The sequence below is a fragment of the Nicotiana tabacum genome, chromosome 18, assembly GCF_000715075.1.
Source record: "Nicotiana tabacum cultivar K326 chromosome 18, ASM71507v2, whole genome shotgun sequence".
Classification (NCBI taxonomy): Eukaryota; Viridiplantae; Streptophyta; class Magnoliopsida; order Solanales; family Solanaceae; genus Nicotiana; species Nicotiana tabacum.
In genome coordinates, this window is record NC_134097.1 from 142032427 (window position 1) to 142051520 (window position 19094).

Consider the following 19094-nt stretch of genomic DNA (forward strand, 5'->3'; position numbering starts at 1 on the left):
TAGTTTTCTCCACTAAATAAGCAAAGCAGCATACAAAATCCACCAAGTTTACACATCACGCCAACACAGAAAACGTAAATTCGATCTCGCTCGAATTAACGAGTCAAATTCGACCTCGATCGAATTAGCAAGATAAATTCGACCTCGCTCAAATTAACAAATTAAAGTTCGACTTCAATCGAATTAGCAAGATAAATTTGACTTCGCTTGAATTAACAAAAACTCGACTTTGCTCGAATTGGCAAGTCCAATTGGACTTGCTCGAATTAAAAGGTCAAATTTGACTTTGCATTGGCAAGGCTAATTCGACTTCGCTCGAATTAACAAAAATTGATTTCGCTCGAATTGGCAAGTCAAAATTCGACCTCACTCGAATTAACAAGTCAAAATTTGACATCGCTCGAATTAACAAGTCAAAATTGACTTCGCTCGAATTGGCAAGTCAAAATTGGACCTCGCTCGAATTAACAAGTCAAAGTTCGACCTCACTTGAATTAACAAGTCAAAATTGACTTCGCTCGAATTAGCAAGTCAAAATTCAACCTCGCTCGAATTAACAAGTCAAAATTCATCTTCACTTGAATTGATGAGTCAAAAATTCGACCTCGCTCGAGTTAACAAGTCAAGTTCGACCTCGCCCGAATTAACAAGTCATATTCAACCCCACTCGAATTAACTACCAAAAGTCAGGGACTTATTGCGAGAAAATCCAAGAAATTCGAAAAGAAAAGAGAAAGAAAAGCCAAAGACATACAATCAAAGACGAAACCGACTATTTCATTCAAAAAAAAAAGATAGCGTCTTACAAAGGGCCAAAAGGGGGTCCCACCCAACCAGTGCAAAAAAAAACTAAGTACAAAAGGAAAAATTTAAAGTACAAAATCTTCACTTAGCATCATCCTCATCCACGTCGTCGTCTCTCTCTCCGCTTGGTTAAGTGACTTCGCCTCCACCATCACCCTCTCTATCAGAATGTTCATCATCAAACGCAAGCCCATTCTCTACCTAATCTTTCTATCGGCCTCCGGTGTCGCAGGGTCATAGCCACAGGTAAGCCGGGCCTCACGCGCTTTAACACGGACTTCTTCGAAAGTGGCTTTCGAAACATCTCCTGCTGCCAACAAGCCCTTATATATCCCGCTGAGCCTCAACATGGATCCACATCCCGTACAAATGGCTATGAACGGATACGGGAGGAACCGAAGCCAACAATCACACCCTATCGGCCTCGAGAGCGACAATTTGATCACCCAGGCTCGAGACATCTCTTTCAAGCCCACTAATCCTCTCATCAAGCTGCACCTCTTTCAGAGCGGTCGTTTCCATTTCAGTTGCCCATTCAGACTTGAGAATGCGGATAGAATCTTCTAATGCCTCGACCCTCACCAAGGCCGCTACTCGGACTCCCTCAGCCCTTTCCAGCTCGGTTGCCTTCCTTTCCAACTCGGTCACCTTCTCCATCAGTTCAACACTCAGACCCACGATTCTAGTGGCACTTTGCTCAAGCTCCGCCTGTAAGGCCACCACCTTCGCTTGGAGATCAACGCACTCAGCCGTAACCCCCTTGCCCACCTCGAGCTCCTTTTCTTTAGCCCTAAGAAGCCCCTCGAGTTCGCTGCATCTGCGAATGGACTGCTCCAAGTCCTCTTCCTTCTGCTCCAAATCCTCCTTAAGTGACTGAAGATTGCCGCCCTCCCTAAGTTGTGCATGCATCTCGCGGAACTTTCACGGTATCGACAGTATTTTGAAACCATCTTCTGAAAAACAGAAGCATGCTTCTCCTTGCGGCAGAGAATCTCAGTCTCCAAAATGAAAGTCTGAAGAAAGAAAAGAGGACAAAGAAAAGTCAACAAGAGTAGAAGATGTAAAACAAAGAAATCAATAAGTAACTCACCCTCAAAGCCATTCCGGATACGCCCCGTGACAGGCCAGCATCGCTGATCTCCTGAAGGGACTTGTTTTCCATAGCAAAAAAAGGGCAAATTGGGGCACCAGGCTCACTGTGTCCTCTAAAAATCGCAATCCGGGGAAATCTCGATCATGTAGGAGGAACTGTCCATTCCCGCTTCAACCCGAGTGAACCCCTCCTCGAACATTCTTATGTCTTCGGGTTCAATATTTGAACTGGACTTATAGTCATTTACAACCATGCCCTTTGCCCTCACGCTGGCTGAACAGGGAGCATAGGCCTGTTGCGAAGTCGATGGACCACTCGGAATGATTGCAGCAGCCTTCGAGCTCTGCCTCCCTTCCAAAGAAACCGTCTCCATGATCGGAGGAGGCACAGTTTCAACACCCAAACCAGTACCCCCGTCCGGTTCAGACACCGCAAACACGGGTTCACCCCTCGAAAACCCCTCGGTTTTAGCCACTATCATCCGCCTCTTTAATGGAGCCTTTTTATCTTTGCCCTCTAATGACTCGTCCACCAAATGAGCTGGGGAAGCCGAAACCCCTGCCAGGGGAGAAATGGTTGGGCGGCCAAGCCCACACGAAGTAGAAGTCTATGAGACAGCGACGTCCTGAGCAGGCTCACTTGCAGCTACAACGAGTACGAGCTTGACTGAGATACCCAACTAATGAAAAGCAAGCATAGGTTCCCTCGCCCTCCTTGCTGCCCTCCGACCTATAAACAAAGAAGAGAGAAAAAAAGGATAGAAATGATGGAATAAAAGTCAACAATTGAAGCCAAAAGTGACTCATCAGCCGCAGGTCTACGCCTGAACCTCTCATTAAAGTGCGACCACTCGAGAATCCCCATAATATGGGGCAAAGGCTGACTCACCCAGTTGCGAATGTCAACAACTGGTGGAGAAGGATCCCGCTCGGCTACAAAGGAAGAAAGAAAATGATCAGATTACCCCCAAATAAACAACCGATCATTTTAGAAGGGAAACACTTACGAGCAAAGTTCCACTCCTCGGGGAATCTGCTGAAATTCGATACCACGTGTGCTGTTTTCAGTAGAAGAAATTTTCCCAAAAAGGACGATTAGTTTTATCGTCCATCTTCACTACCAACCCCTTGGTCCCCCAGATGGCGCATATGAATCATCGTGCCCCTGTGAAAACTTGGGGCGAAGAGGTAAAACACATGACGTAGAGAAATACCACGGCTGGACAACTCCGAGAATTTGATAAGCATGAGGAAAATCTTGTATATATACGAAGAGAGCTGAGTTGGGCACACGTTGTAAAAGAGGCAAAAATCCTCTGCCAAGGAAGGAAGACTAAGCGTGTAGTCAACGACAAACGGGTACACATAAAATGCGCAGTACCCCGAGTGGTGCAAATGGACTATATCACTACCAGCAGGAATGATTTCAACATGGGCCGGGATTCGCCACTTAGTCCTAAATGCAATAATCGCCGCCACATCAATCGTAGAAATGACAGGTTCAGGTTCATCTTCAAGTAAGTTTTTGAAGTCTGATCTAGCCTTCCCGGAGCGTGGGATTATCTCGTCCATGGTGGGAAAGTTTTCATCTTCCACCATGGCCACCCCTACCTCATAAGGAGGTGCATCCGCAGCCAACGTCATAGGGTCAGAGGAAGCATTGGCCATTTTTCTGATTGTGTGAAGAAAAAATACAAAGATAAAGGATATGACAGTAGAAAAGGATACTGAAGGGAGGAAGAAAACACAGAAGCTGAAAACTTGAAGAAGAAAAGAACTGGGCTTCAAAGGCTCTAAAACACAACAATTCAAATGAGAAGTGCCTATCCCTATTTATAATAATATAGGCACCCCAATCGAGAAAGTCCAAACGCCGCCTCATTAATTTCGAAACGGAAGAAGCGAGGGAAATAATGTAACATATGGGGAAGGTGCGCCATAATGACGCATGAAGAAAGTGTCATTTCAAACTGACGTAACAGTCAGATGCAGCTCTTGAAGCGTCACCTCGCCACCTCGCCAATAAAGCCGAATCACTCTTCGGCCAACGTTCTCAGATTTCTCAAAAAGTGCGACTGGCGTAGTCCGCCGCTGAGCTCACCCAAAGGCAACCCCAACGGGCGGAGGGACTAACTGTATAAGTCAAAATATGAACAGAAGAATCTTACTTAAGAAAGGACGACCAAGAGTCAACCAAGCTGAGGTCACGTATGGGAAGCAATACACCAATGAGTGATTCAGCTACGGTAGAGGTCAAGCACTCAGTTCGGCCTGAACAGCTAGTTTAACACTTAGACATTTTAGAGGAATATTCTACAGGACATTCCAAGAACTTAGATACTCAGATTAAGGAACGTTGGGTAAAGAAAGTGTTTTTGTATAAATATCAAGGGATAGAGTAACTGAGGGTGGGATGAGGGGCGAATAAAGAACTCACACACATATAGACATATCTCTAAATATGAAGATGGATCTTCATCTCAGGCTCCTCGCCAAGAAGAAAGGAGAAAAGAAGTTTAGAACCTCGGTATTCATCATTAATTTAGTCATATCAAATGTATGAGGGTCAACCTTGTTCAAAAACGAAGACTCTTTTCATTTATGTATACTTCGTTATCATTTAATATTATTGAAATCATCATCCTTTTCTTACATTATGGAATTCAATCGTAACTATAATCAAACTTTATGTTCAGCAACGCTTGTTTATTCTTATCTTCTGTCTCAAATCTAGGATAAATTATCTTTGGTTAAGATTTGCCTCAAATCTTCCTATTTAATTAGTTTAACAAAAAGGTTTAACACTTTTTAGTCAAACAAATGTTCTATTAAAAATAGCATTTCTACCTTAATAAAGTACGGGTAAGATTTATGTATACACTATTCTCCTCATACTCTACTGATATATTATTGTTGGTGTAATTCTGACTAGTAAGAACTTAAATGTGTTTTTGAGGGACACTATGTAGACAAAAAGATTGAAACTAGGAGTATGAAAAAGGAACAAAAATACGTATTTAATTTGGTATGAAATGACGTTTAAATAAAATAATGTAACAAAATTAATGATACTTAATAAGAAATTGAAAAAATAACTGATAAGATTTTTTCAAAAATAAAGAAAATACTAGGAGCATGTTGTAAATAGATTCGATCGTGAGCCGAAACTTAACCAAAAAGTTTAAAAAGTACAATGCATACACTTTACTCAATTTCTCTATTGAACTAGATTAACGAATCCAATTATTCTTTTCTTTTTTTTAAAGCCAAATGGAATAGTTTAGATTTAATTTTACATGATTAATTAAGTGATGAAAAAGGGAAGAAAGTAGAGAAGAATTATATAATAAATCTCACATGTTTGTACTTATAAAACTTGCTTCCTCTAGATTATCTTTTTTCAGTAATCACAAAAAAAAGCAGGATTAAATTAAATTCATATACACTCGTTTATATAATAAAAATTAAAATCAAACTTAACTTACCATATGACATGATACCACAAAAAAGGGTAACTTTTCCTTATAGAAAAAGTAAAAGGGAGTGTGATGCTTGTCTCTTTTGTTTCTTGGATTAATTCAAGGGTTTGGTTTCTTTAGACTTTAGCAAGTAACAACAAACAAAAGGAAATGAATAAAACTTAGAGAGAAAAGTGAGAAAAAAAGATTCTATTTGCATGGTTGAAAATGGATGAAGAGCCCTCCCTTTTTCTACACTCACATGCCCTATTTCTTCCCTTGCTTCCTAGTTCCAAGCAAGAATTCAACCAAAGATGTCTTTTGATTATTAGTAGAGTTATGCTTGTCTTGAGCGGAGTGTCTATCGAAAAACAATCTCACTATTTTCACAAGATATAAATAGCGTTTGTGTATATAATAACCTTCCAAAACTCACTTATAAAATTTTACATCGTATATATTTTTGTTGTTGTTCTTGTATATTTTTTGATTTTTGTGTGTGAGGAGAAATTTTTTCTCATTATTTTATTACAATTTTTGGTAAGTAATTTAGTTTATTCTAAAATTACTATTTTCACTTTTTATTAATAATTAAGTGATGCGATATGGTAAGAGTTCTTTTTAGGTAGTAAATATTTACAAGTTAAAGCTCTTTTGTTTGTTTATTTTTTTGGTTTGTTTTATGCATTCAATATTCTATGCATATCGAACTTGATTAACATAAATTCATGTCATGTAAGACATTACTGCAACAACAATAACATATCAGAGTAATTTTATAAGTAGGATCAAGAGAAGAGAATGTAGTATTTATGCACATCTTGCTCTTATCTTGTGAAGATAAAGGTATTGTTTCTAATAGACCCTTTGTTACACCCCACATTTTCGTACGTGGAAGTACGCTCTAAGTAAATTGATATAAAATTGGAAATAAGATGTTATGTCCCGCATTTTTGTACGTTGATGTTTCGTCATAAGATATTTGACGTAAGCTTGGGAATGAGATTATTTTGAAATTATAAGTGTTATGCCATTTCAAACAAGGGATAAGTAAATTCGTGAAGGTGAGAGGGCAAGCAAATCGAAGAAAACAAGTTCCGTCGATGTTTATCAATTTGGGATAAAATACGGTCCGAGCGATAATATCCGGTATTTATGGACTAGTGTTCATACAAAATACTACATGAACATGATAGTAAGGTATATAAAATGTGTTAAAAGTGATTAGTATTTTAAGTAATTTGGAATACTTTTTAATTATATGGATAATTGGGTAATTATGAATTTTTAAGTGGGAGATTAACTTGTAAAATAATTTTGTGGATAATTATTTAAATGAGATTCGGATAATTGATAGGGGGACAATATCCACGTGGGATTTAGGGGAACATGGCAACAAATTGCCACCATTCTATACCGCCTTAAGTAGGTGGTGGCAACATTTAAACTTATGTGCGTCTCTAATCCATTTAAGGTGGTGGTGGTAACATTCATAACGGTAAGTTATGTGCATATTTAAAGTTATCATTCTTGTTGAAGAATGCCATCTTTAATACACAAAGTTAGACAAATAGTGTATCATATCAAATGGTGTTATGCTTTGAGCAAGGTACGGATGAAGGTTCAACAAGAATCCATACGGGATTGCATTATTTAATAGCGACGTGATTTGAAATTCTAAGGGAGTGCGGTACAATATTTCTCAAGAATATCATACGTATTTTCCGCTACTTCGATTCGCCATTACGTGTTATCGCAATTGACGTGTGTTAGAGGGATTGTCAAGAGAATTGGCTCGGGTATGTTAAGGTTATCCCTTCTTTCCTTTTGGCATGATCCGTATGATACAAACGAAACGAGCAAATGCAAAACTTTCATAAATGACTCTATTCATAGAAGTATTAGAGTGCCTATGTTCTTGAATTCCTATGTATCTTATTATTCTATCATCTGTTCATGGTCTCAGAAAATACGTAAGTTGATAAGGTTTATTTCATGATATTAATCAGAGGCATAATGGTCTTATGACGTACCGAGAGATTTTATTAACGTATTTCACATGCATTTCATGCATTTATACATGCACATTGACCCATGACCAGATGACATTATATACGTGTATATATATATATATATATATATGTGATATGGGAAAGATTATGGCGTTATATACGCACCACCACCTTATCAGCTGGTATGCGTTGATGATTTTGTCCACAGTGGCCAAGATGATATGATGGGATGCCCTCAGAGGCCTGATGATGTTATGAAATATGTACCTATGCACGACATGACATTTATAAGCATATGCATGACACTATAATTATTGCATGATTTACAGAGCTATCCAGACTTACAGGTTGAGTCAGTTACTCCATATTTCTTCCATGTCTGTTATGTAGTTATTTGTGTGTCTTACATACTCGGTATTATTCGTACTGACATCCCTTTTGCTTAGAGATGTTGCGTTTCATGCCCGCAGGTCCTGATAGACAGGTCGAGAGTCCTCCAAGTAGGCTATCAGCACAACGAAAGGTGTTGGTGCGCTCCATTTGCTTCGGAGTTGATTATGTGATCAGTGTGATTAGGACATGTATTGATTAGTATGCGGGGCTCAGTCTCGACCTTTATGATATTTATGTATTCTTAGAGGCTTGTAGACATATGTCGTGTACGTGAAAGATTGTACGACCTTGTCGGCCTATGTTTTGAATTTATAAATGATCATGTTGGCCTATTAGGCCCATATGTCACGTGTATATGATGATATAATAAGAAAGATATGTTACGTTGGTACTCGGTTGAGTAAGGTACCGGGTACCCATCACGGCCCATCGGTTTGGGTCGTGACACGAATGGTATCAGAGCAGTTTTGTCCTAGGGAGTCTACAAGCCATGTCTAGTAGAGTCTTATTTATGGGTGTGTTGTGCACCACACTTATAAGCAGGAGACTACAGGGCATTTAGGACTGCTACTCTTTTTTCTTACTCTAGATCGTGTGGTAGAGCTCAGTTGTAAAAACTCAATTTTCTAAACTCTATCTTATTCTTAATGCAACGATGCCTACATTCAAAAAGACGATCGGTAAGAGATATAGATGTGGAAGTGTTGAGTTAGAGGAACTCGATTTTGCATCTTGCTAATGATGAGTAAATGTGAGGTCTTCAGCAGATTATGAGTGTACTAGAAGGTGTAAGGTTCTTGATAAGGAGCTTTAAGGAAAGAATACTTATCCACTCTTACGGTAAAAAAGAATAACATGATCGGAAGTTAGATACGAGTTTCAACAAGTAAAAGAAGCAAGGTGAAGAAGGGAACGAGGTACCCAGTTATTGAAGATTATCGATATTTACAATTCAGGAAGAAAAATATAAGAGTTTTGATTTACCTTCAATTGTAAGAAAGGTATATACAATTGGCCACACACATCTCATTTATGCCCTATGTAACCTAACATAAATGGTATAAGAGAAGGACAAATACCAGGATCCGAATGGGGTTAGAGTGACCAAAAATGGTGGATGGATTATTTGCATTAGTTGACATTTCCGAAGAATAATGTGATAATAGATCTTCTTGTGAGACACCCCGATGGTGCACTCTAAAATAGTACAGCTAGATATGACTACTACAAAGATAGGCACCAGAAGTCTGGAAAGGATAAATATCATCTTAGTATGGCTCCCGTCCCTAGTAGAGAGATAATGTTAAGCAACCCGAAGAGCCAGTGGATAGAGCAAAAGTGGAGCTAAAAGCAAAAAAATAATTTGTCAAAGTTTTCAGAATAAAATGATAGACAGAAATGTTAGCAAGAAATAAGAAGAGAGTGCATTATGAGTAAGATGTGATACATGGATGACAACAGTAGATCGAAAAAAAATGACAAGTATTACAAAGTTTGTAGTCAAGGAAAGGAAAAGACGAGAGATGCCAGGCTTGGGGACAACTAAAGAGTGTAGGTCATAAAGTTGTATCCTCATTTCGAGAAATAGGAAACGTTAGACACCAGAGTACAAGAAATTAGTTTGGGCTGGTGAACAAGATAAATCAAATATGAATTAGGGACTGTGTGATATGATAATAGTGGGCATCATGAGAATTTCAGAGATTGCGTTCCGACGATAATGGAATGGACGACAGAAGAATAACCCTTAAGGGTCATTCAGGAAGACGCTTCCCTAAAGCATGCAGTGTGTGCAAAGTTAAGCTTAAGAGACTGTGTGTGCCAGTTACACTAAGTGTCACTCTGGTGAGTAAGGAATTTCGTTATCCTTGGTGTAGAAGGATTACTTCAAGCCAAGTAAGGATTATCAATTATGTGAAAGGACGATAAAGAGAAAGAGGTAAAACATCTATAGGTAGATCGTTGTAGCCCTAAATCTTAGTACTTCCCTAATGGGGAGATTATGGAGTGATGTGGCATAAAGTGAGAATTAAGTGATCTAGTAATCATGGAATGATAAAGGAATAATGCGGTAAAAATAAAAAAAATATTGAGATTACACTTATTCAGCTCCTACGTATATACTACGATTCCAAAACATTAAGCAAGCACGACGCCAAGGAAAAGAAATAAGGGGTTCCTGCCCAGGATGTTATTGATAAATAAAGAGCCAGTGCAAGATGTAAGTTAAGACAAAGGAAATAACCCAAGAGAGATTCCGCAGAACACTGATATGAGAATGAGCCAACGAGTTATTAGTAGTTGATTCAGGAAGAGCCTAGTTATGGCTAAACATGAGGTTACAAGTGAGTCAGCAGATCGTGCAAGATAAATATGGTAAAACCTATTATAGTGAATTCAGCCTCGTAGTGATATCAGTGTATTACTTGAGAAATATTCAGATAGGAGTTGGGATAGTTAATGGTATTGTATGAATGTTATGAAGAAAAAAGAGAGTGCAACTGGAAAGACAGTGAAAATATCAGTTCAGAAGCAACCCTACAAGCACAAGAACGTGAAGGCAAGAACTACGGATAATTATAGGTGAACCGAACATCAAGAATTCCATTGGGTATGCGATGTAATAAGCTCGCAACTTCACAAGAGTCAGGACGTCTTCCCTAAGTACTACAATGAAAGACTAATTGAGGAAATAAGGAAGAAGGCTTCAACCTAAACATGGTAACTCGAAGAAAAAAAATGGTCAAAAAAAATGTCTCACTATAACATTATATGCACGCTATAAAAAAGGGGCACCGACCGTGGCTAACGAACGGGAAGTAAAGTCAAAAGTAATATTCGAGATCATACGAGTTACACGAAACTTCCGACATGTGTGGGAACTAAGATAAGCTAAGTATGCACACAATAAGGAGGCAGAAGACCAGGAAAAGTAGTAGGTTACAGTTAAAAAATGTTGAGAAGGAACTATTAGATCAATGGTCCAGAGTTGGTTACGTTATCAATGCACTTACGATTTCGGAGTATACATATATGTTGGCAATCATACAGTCGTAGAAGACTTTGGTATAAGTTAAAAGAAAGAATTGAGACCAGGTTATAGACAAAGAATTGAATTTTGTTAGAAGATTATATCTTGGATATTCTACAGCGTCCATAAAGGACTAAAGTAATAATTAATACCAAGAGTCGTAGATCGGAAGATAGCTTAAGCCTACATGAAGGTTGATCAAAGGGAAGAGGAAACTAAAGAGTTATATCAACTAAGTAAATCGGGAGTCTGATTATTGGACCTAGAAAATTATATACCTCGTGATTGAGAACATTACAGGATCACTCTTAAATATTAGAGGTACAAGAGAGATAGTACAATAGACATATTCTATAAGGGTATCATAAGAATACCATCCTCATACGAAGTCAATATGAAGCTCTCACCGGATTATGTATATACCAGAGGTGCAAGTATGATAATAAAGCTTCAAGTTATGAATGTGAATTATACCTATGTGGAAGAAAGGTCATCAAAGAAATACAAGATGTGATACAAGATTGTAAGGTAAGTAAGATAAAGGTGAACAACGTCCGCGATACTCAAATGTAGGAGGGTGTGAATAGTCCATACTTTGGAGAGAAGGCTGGAAGCGCGGGAATTCAGTATCCAGGAATGATAGCGGCGTTGTCAGTGGCATGTCTTCCATCCTATGGTTTTTAGGTATCGAGGAGGCTAATTAAGATAGTAAAGAAGAGTTAGAGACGATGTGATGTCTCACTTGATGTTCAAGAATGACATAAGGAGACCTATGATGCAAGCAAGTTGAAGGAAGGTTGCGAGTAATATAAATAGATATGGGGAGGTCGCATGCTTAAGTATGGCAAAGGGATAAGGTTTTAAGAAGGCAAGAGTTAGGATACGAAAGAGAGAGTGAGAAGGTGACGATAATGGATAAATCTTCAGGATTAGATCCACGAAAACAAGCGAGCTAATGGTTTCTCTAAGTTATAGAAACCTCTATATAGCCCGAACTCAAAGGAGTCTAAGACTAATATCATTTGCATGAGATGAGGGTGTAATTGTGGTAGATAAAGAATGACATTTGGGCCTTCGATTGAGTAATGATTTAAAGGAAAAAAATATTTCATGGACGGCACAGGATTTGGATACCCCATAAGGTGAATCAACAATGGATGGGTAAAAGTTGTAAAGTACGAGATGAGATTGGGCCACCAGTCTTAAGATGGACAGTAATGAAGAAGCGCTAAATGACTTAGCTTTATGCATATAGGATATGCAACGAAAGTAACCTGGAGTTTGGTAGCATACCTCAGTAATGATAAATCGAAGTAAGAATTATGGTAGTATGGCCTACGTAGATGTAATAAAGCTAATGACGCCCAAAAGGACAACTTAACATAATTTTGTATATGTTCACAAAGTGAAACATAGAGATTGGTTAAAAGCTGGAGGAAAGAGAAGAGAAGAGTCACATAGGCGCACATACAAAGTTAGAGTCGTAAAGGCTACATGATAGAAGGTAGCAACAATTATGAGATTAGAAGGATTCTGACTTCAAGTCGTGGTGTGAGAAAGAGGCTTAGGGGGGGGGGATGCCCTGGCCTTTGAGATTCATTCAGAGAACAGTCGCCTAGATGGCAAGAAGAGTACTAAAGTATTCGCAAGAGCTATGAGTTATGAGAATGATAAGTGCATCAGTCAATATTCGAGGATGAATGTTGGGGAATGATGTTACACCCCACATTTTCATACGTAGAAGTACGCCCTAAGTAAATTGATATAAAATCGGAAATAAGATGTTATGTCCCGCATTTTTGTACGTTGATGTTTCGTCATAAGATAATTGACGTAAGCTCGGGAATGAGATTATTTTGGAATTATAAGTATTATGACATTTCAAACAAAGGATAAGTAAATTCATGAAGGTGAGAGGGCAATCAAATCGAAGAAAACAAGTTCTGTAGATGTTTGTCAATTTGGGATAAAATACGGTACGAGCGATAATACCTGATATTTATGGACTAATGTCATACAAAATACTACATGAACATGATAGTAAGGTATATAAAATGTGTTAAAAGTGATTAGTATTTTAAGTAATTTAAAATACTTATTAATTATATGAATAGTTGAATAATTATGAATTTTTAAGTGGGAGATTAACTTGTAAATTGAATTTTGTGAATAATTATTTAAATGAGATTTGGATAATTGATAGGGGGATAATATCCACGTGGAATTTAGGGGAACATGACAACAAATTGCCACCAATCTATACCGCCTTAAGTAGGTGGTGGTAACATTTAAACTTATGTGCGCCTCTAATCCATTTAAGGTGGTGGTGGCAACATTCATAACCGTAAGTTATGTGCACATTTAAAGTTATCATTCTTGTTGAAGAATGCCATCTTTAATACATAAAATTAGGCAAATAGTGTATCATATCAAATGGTGTTATGCTTTGAGCAAGATACGGATGAAGGTTCAACAAGAATCCATATGGGATTGCATTTTTAAATAGCAACATCATTTGAAATTTTAAGGGAGTACAGTATAATTTTTCTCAAGAATATCATACGGATTTTCCCTACTTCGATTCTCCATTACGTGTTGTCACAATTGACGTGTGTTAGAGGGATTGTCAAGAGAATCGGCTCAGGTATGTTAAGGCTGTTCCTTCTTTCCTTTTGGCATGATCCGTACGATACAAACGAAACGAGCAAATGTACAACTTCCATTAATGACTCTATTCATAGAAGTATTAAAAGTGCCTATATTCTTGAATTCTCATGTATCTTATTATTATATCATATGTTCACGGGTCTCAGAAAATACGTAAGTCGATAAAGTTTATTTTATGATATTAATCGGAGGCATAAAGATAAAAGAAGAGCAACACCAAGCACACCACTCACAAAACTGGAGCAACTAGAGCCCGTTTGGACATAAAAAAATCCTTTTTTTGGAATTTTTATTTTTTATTTTTTTCGAAATCAGCGTTTGTTTATAAAATTTCTAATTTTCACTTGAAGATGCATTTTGGAATTTTTTGAAAATTTGAAAAGACTCCAAAAAGTTATTTTTCAAAATTTTCAGTGAGATCACTCACAAAACTTAAAAAATAACCCGAAATTATATTCATGTCCAAACACTATTCTAATTTTCAAATACCATTTTTATTTGATTTTTTTTTTCACTTTTTTCTTTTTTGAAATTTTAACATTCTTATGTCCAAACGCCCACTAGGTCAAGTGCTACAATTTTAGGTTAAGGTGGTAACATGCATTTTTTTTTTAACATAGGAAAAATAGAAACAGGGAAGTGTCAAGGATGGGGGAGAAAAGAAGGCTAGACATGTGACTTTATAGACTTTAGAGATAATGATGCAATAACTACAATACAAAATACTCCCTCTCCACTCCTTTCAACCCCAACCACCCCCTTTTATCTCCTCTCTTTTTCATCCCAAAACTATTCTCTCTCCAATAATATCAGTTTATATTTACCAGTAGTTTTTTTCGAAGAGAGATAGCAAGAAAGAATCTCAGAGAAGGAAGCAAAAAGAGAAACTGTCTGATGATAAATAGAGAGAAAGTTCAGTTGCTATTTAACAACAAGAAAGAAGAAAATTACACAAGAAAAATTATAGCATAGTGTAAAGAAGAAGAAGAAGAAACAAGAAAAGTTCCCAACTCAGGAAAGGTCGTTATTGAACTTTTTTTGTTCACAAGAAAAATTAAAGGCAAATGTGACAGACTGTAGAAGAAGTATTAGTATAGTATCAGTAAAAACTCAGAAGCTGCAGCAGCAGCAAGAAGAAGAAGAAGAAGCAGTAGCCTCAGTACTCTGCCAACTGTTATTCACCAGTCAGTAATTAGAGCAAAATACAGAACTAAAGTCATACCCCATCAACTAGATCTCTTTTTTTTCTCTCTAAATCTTTTCTGAAAAAGAATTTCAGAAAGACCCCACATCTTTTTTTGTTTTGTTTTTTTGTTCTAGTTGATCTCTAGATTTTCCAAGATTTTGCAACATCAACAGCTTACTTCTCTTGCTAGCTATTGTTTTTGTTGGGTAAAGGACAAAAAATATAGTAGTAGAAGAAGAAATCTGTTAAAGTCTGCAGCTGTGGCTACTGCTAGGAGACTGCTGCAGGCTTCAGATTCTGGAGCTTTTGCAGACTGGGTAGCTAATTCTTCTAATTCAGCTACCGGTGGTGCTGCTATTGGGGACCTATCTTTAGGTTTCAACGCTGGCACCACCATCGGTAGCGGTGGAGGAAATGGTCCTCACACGGCTGCTGGCGGTGGTGGTGGTGGAGGAGGCCATAGTGGTATGTGGTCTGCATCTTCATCTCGACAGATGCAGATCAATTATGGCCTCTCACCTGAAATGGGTATGTTTGTAGTACATCCCGCCTCATTTCACCACCACCATCATCATCAACATTCACATCAAGAAAATACCATCAATTTTGACCCGATAAACGGTTCCAATATCTCTACAACGAACACATCTCTTGGTGTTGGTGTAATTCCGCTTCTCACTGCAACTCCTTTAACAAACATGGTTAGCTTCGACGATCAAGATTTAGTTAGTAGAAATCGAGGAAATGATAACGAAGGTGGTGGTTTTCAGTTCTTTTCAAACCAACAACCTCAGAATTCTACGAATTATACCAAAAACAGTAACATTCTTGGTAGTGGCAGTGGCAACAACAACATTGGTGGTTCAGTATCATCAACAAGTTCAGCAACATGTCAAGATTGTGGAAACCAAGCTAAAAAGGATTGTCCACACAGAAGATGTAGAACTTGTTGTAAAAGTAGAGGTTTTGATTGTACAACACATGTAAAAAGTACTTGGGTACCAGCGGCGAGAAGGCGCGAGAGACAACTAATTGGAGGTACTTCAACGAATGTAAATGTTGCTGCTGGTTCATCTTCTCAGTCAACTTCAAGTGCTAAGAAACCTAGACTTGTTAATTCTCAAGCTACTACTACAGCTTCTCATACTTCTACTTCAAATACTACTCCTCCTAGAAGTTTTGATACTAGCTCTAGTCATCAAGGTATTGCCCATTATCTTCTACACACTAAGTTGTTACAAATATGTTATCTTATGTTAGTTTTAGTGATGTAATATTTTTTTGTTTCCCGCCCGATGTCCGGTACCCGCATTGGAGTCCTACTATATCCTGATTTGCGCCACTTGAGACCCCTTTCGGGGAAGCATTTTTTCATTTCTGGGGCTCGAATCATATACCTCGAATGTGATGGAATAGTTGAGATGCGTACAAACTGTCTTACAAAATTTTTGTTAAAAAATGTTTAGTGTTAAGTGTATATGATCTTCTAGCCCGACCCCTACCAAGATCAAACTTTTAAAAAGTTTTAGTACTAACAAACATTATGATTTTCTAGCCCCACCTCCCATCAACCCTAATATTTCAAGAAGTTTTTTAGTACTATTGTAGTATATAACATATGATCTTCTTTATCACCTAATTATTTTGAACTTTCAAGAAATTTTGGTATGAATTTAACTTATGTACACTTTAACACTTGAAAAGAATTTATACAGTATTCATTTATTATGAACTGTCGCATGCTTTTAGGTGATTTGATGTTGTAAAAGTAAATAAAGTTCAACTCTTGGGGGGTTTTTGGGTCCAAAGAAGATTGTATGGGGATAACAATCTCAGGAACATCTTATGTAGGTTAATTAATATCAAGGTTTTAATATAAAAATTTGTACAAGTATATATCAACTAGTATGTATAATTAAACATGGGATTAAAAATGCAATCTCAAATTCTATTTCGGAATTTTACTCCTACTCCTTAGAATATTAGTTCTTGATGAACATTATTCAACTGTAATTTTTTGACGCCCCCCCCCCCTCCCCCAAAATCTACCAAAACCTCGATTTATCATTTTAGTGTTAGTATTTTCTTATCCTTAGATTTCTATTACTATATGTTATTTCTTTCGGTTCGGTTTTTTTATTATCATGTTTGTGTTACTGCCTTCTGCTACTACTTTTTCCATCTTTTCTTGGGTGTCGGAAATTGCCTCATTACCTTCTCAAGGTAAAGGTAAGACTGTATACATACTCTTCGCGCCATGCCTCACTTGGATTTTCTTATTCTTAGATTTTTATTGCTACATGCTTCTACATTTGCTTCGCTTTTCTTATTATCTTGCTGGTGTTATTGTTTGCTGCTTCTTTTTCCATTTTCCCTTGAGCCGAGAGTATATTGGAACCCACTTTAAGATTATACTAAGTTTGTCGTTATTATTGTTTTTATCATTTTCTTGACTTTTTTTTTCATGCAAGTATATATTTTCTTGTATATTATTGTAGATGCAAGTTTTAAAGCCTCATTGCCAGGACAAGTGAGAGCACCAGCTGTATTCAAGTGTGTTAGAGTGACTTCAGTAGATGATGGAGATGATGAATTTGCATATCAAGCTGTTGTTAGAATTGGTGGCCATGTTTTCAAAGGTTTTCTATATGATCAAGGAATTGAAGAAGGCAAAGATAATAATAATTATCCCAATTTATCTGATTTACATTTGGGTGGCAGTGGTAATATAATTAATGAAACTTCTGATATTTATGCTGCTTCTACTGGTGGTGGTGGATTACTTGGTGGATCAAATTATGGTAACCAAATAAATTAAATGTTGTTAATTATTTATTCCTCCTAAAAAAATATTAGAGGAAATGAGTATTTGTAACTGAATTAATTTTTCTTCATATAATTTTTTATATTTTGTTATATGTACTTTTGGTTCTTTGGCCTTTAGCAGTTTAGCTTTCAACAGAAAATAGGATTTCCAAAGACTAATTAATTTTTCCTTTTTATGGAAAATTTTGGAATCCATGAATTGTACTTTCTTACCTCTGACCTTGCTCTTTTGACTTGTTCCTTTTTGGAATCCATGTATTTCTTAGTTGGAATCCATGTATTTTTTAAAAGAAACTTCAAATAATCTTCCACATTTAATTGGTTATTTACTCGCCTTTTAGATGTTGTTTGCATTGAAATATGGGTAGATATAATTTTGCTTGACTCTCAAAAAATTTAACTGATTGAATGTCGAATTCTTCAAAATAATATATTTTTAAAGAATCTGTTATGTGTACGACAATATTTTTACAGAATCTGTGTTACATAAGTTAGAGGTAGAATCAATAATTTCTTGACATTAATTATTTTACGAATGCAACTTATATACACTACAAAACATACAATTTTATCACAGTTATTTTTAAGGTTTGTAGTTTCATTTATTATGAATGGTTTATCTACTTCACTATATTTCTTGATTAATCTACTATATTATGAGTAATCAAACATGCAAAGATAAAAGAATTGCTTAATTATAAGTTCATGTTACTTGGTATATATTTGATGGTGTGGTTTTATTGATCATTACTTGTCATTATTTCTTCTCTTTATTGTTGAAGTAAACAATTACTATATTTATAGACTATTATTATCTATTTTTTTGGGAAATAATTAATTCTCCACTTTACTGCTTCTTGTGCCTATTTTTTCTTTTTCTTTTTTATTTTAAATTCTTATCTTTAGCATGAAAATCTTGAATTTTACACTTTTGCTATTAGACCTTTTGTTTAGTGATGTGATATATTTTCTTTTAATGCATGAACCAGCCATCATATAAAATAAAATAATATTTGTTGCTTCTTTTTGTTCAATTTTCTTCCCATTTTTCCTCTTTTAATCATGTTCTTTGCGTATTTTTCGGATTTTGTCGAACATTTCATCCCTTTTTTCTTTCATTTGATGTAAGTGCTCTTTTGTCCCACTTGCCTTAGTAAAGATCAAATTGTTATTCAAACTGTTGCTTTACTCTACAATTATTTTCATTTTTTCTTGACATTTGACACTTCCCTATTTGGTATTTAGTGAGGCTAGTTGACTTGCTGTCAATACAACATGATTCTTGAAATTATACGTTTGGCATGTATTGAAGAAATTCACAGTGTTTAAATCATTGGATTCTTGAAAATTTTATTTTTATACGTGAATATACTGTCTAACCTCTCTATAAAACCATCTCTATATAATAGTTATTCACTATAAAAAGCCGAATTTTTTCCGGAACCGATCATTATATTATGTTATAATATATATCCTCTATAACAACACTTCACTATAGCAACCAAAAAATTTCGGAACAAACGAGGCTGTTATAGAGAGGTTTGATTGTACACCATATTTTCGAAGGTCAAGTTGCTATCATGTGACCAGGAGATAACATGTTTGAGTCGTGAAAATAATCTCTT

At 36.6% G+C, this 19094-nt stretch overlaps 1 protein-coding gene across 1 annotated transcript; it reads left to right on the forward strand.

The window, feature by feature from the left end:
• Positions 1 to 14307: 14307 nt before the first annotated feature.
• LOC107782479 (protein LATERAL ROOT PRIMORDIUM 1-like) lies at positions 14308 to 17561 on the forward strand. Its single transcript, XM_016603365.2, has 2 exons — positions 14308 to 15846; positions 17142 to 17561. The coding sequence occupies exons 1-2, from the start codon at positions 15111 to 15113 to the stop codon at positions 17459 to 17461; spliced, it is 1056 nt and encodes a 351-aa protein (XP_016458851.1). The 5' UTR covers positions 14308 to 15110; the 3' UTR covers positions 17462 to 17561.
• The last annotated feature ends 1533 nt before the right edge of the window (positions 17562 to 19094 follow it).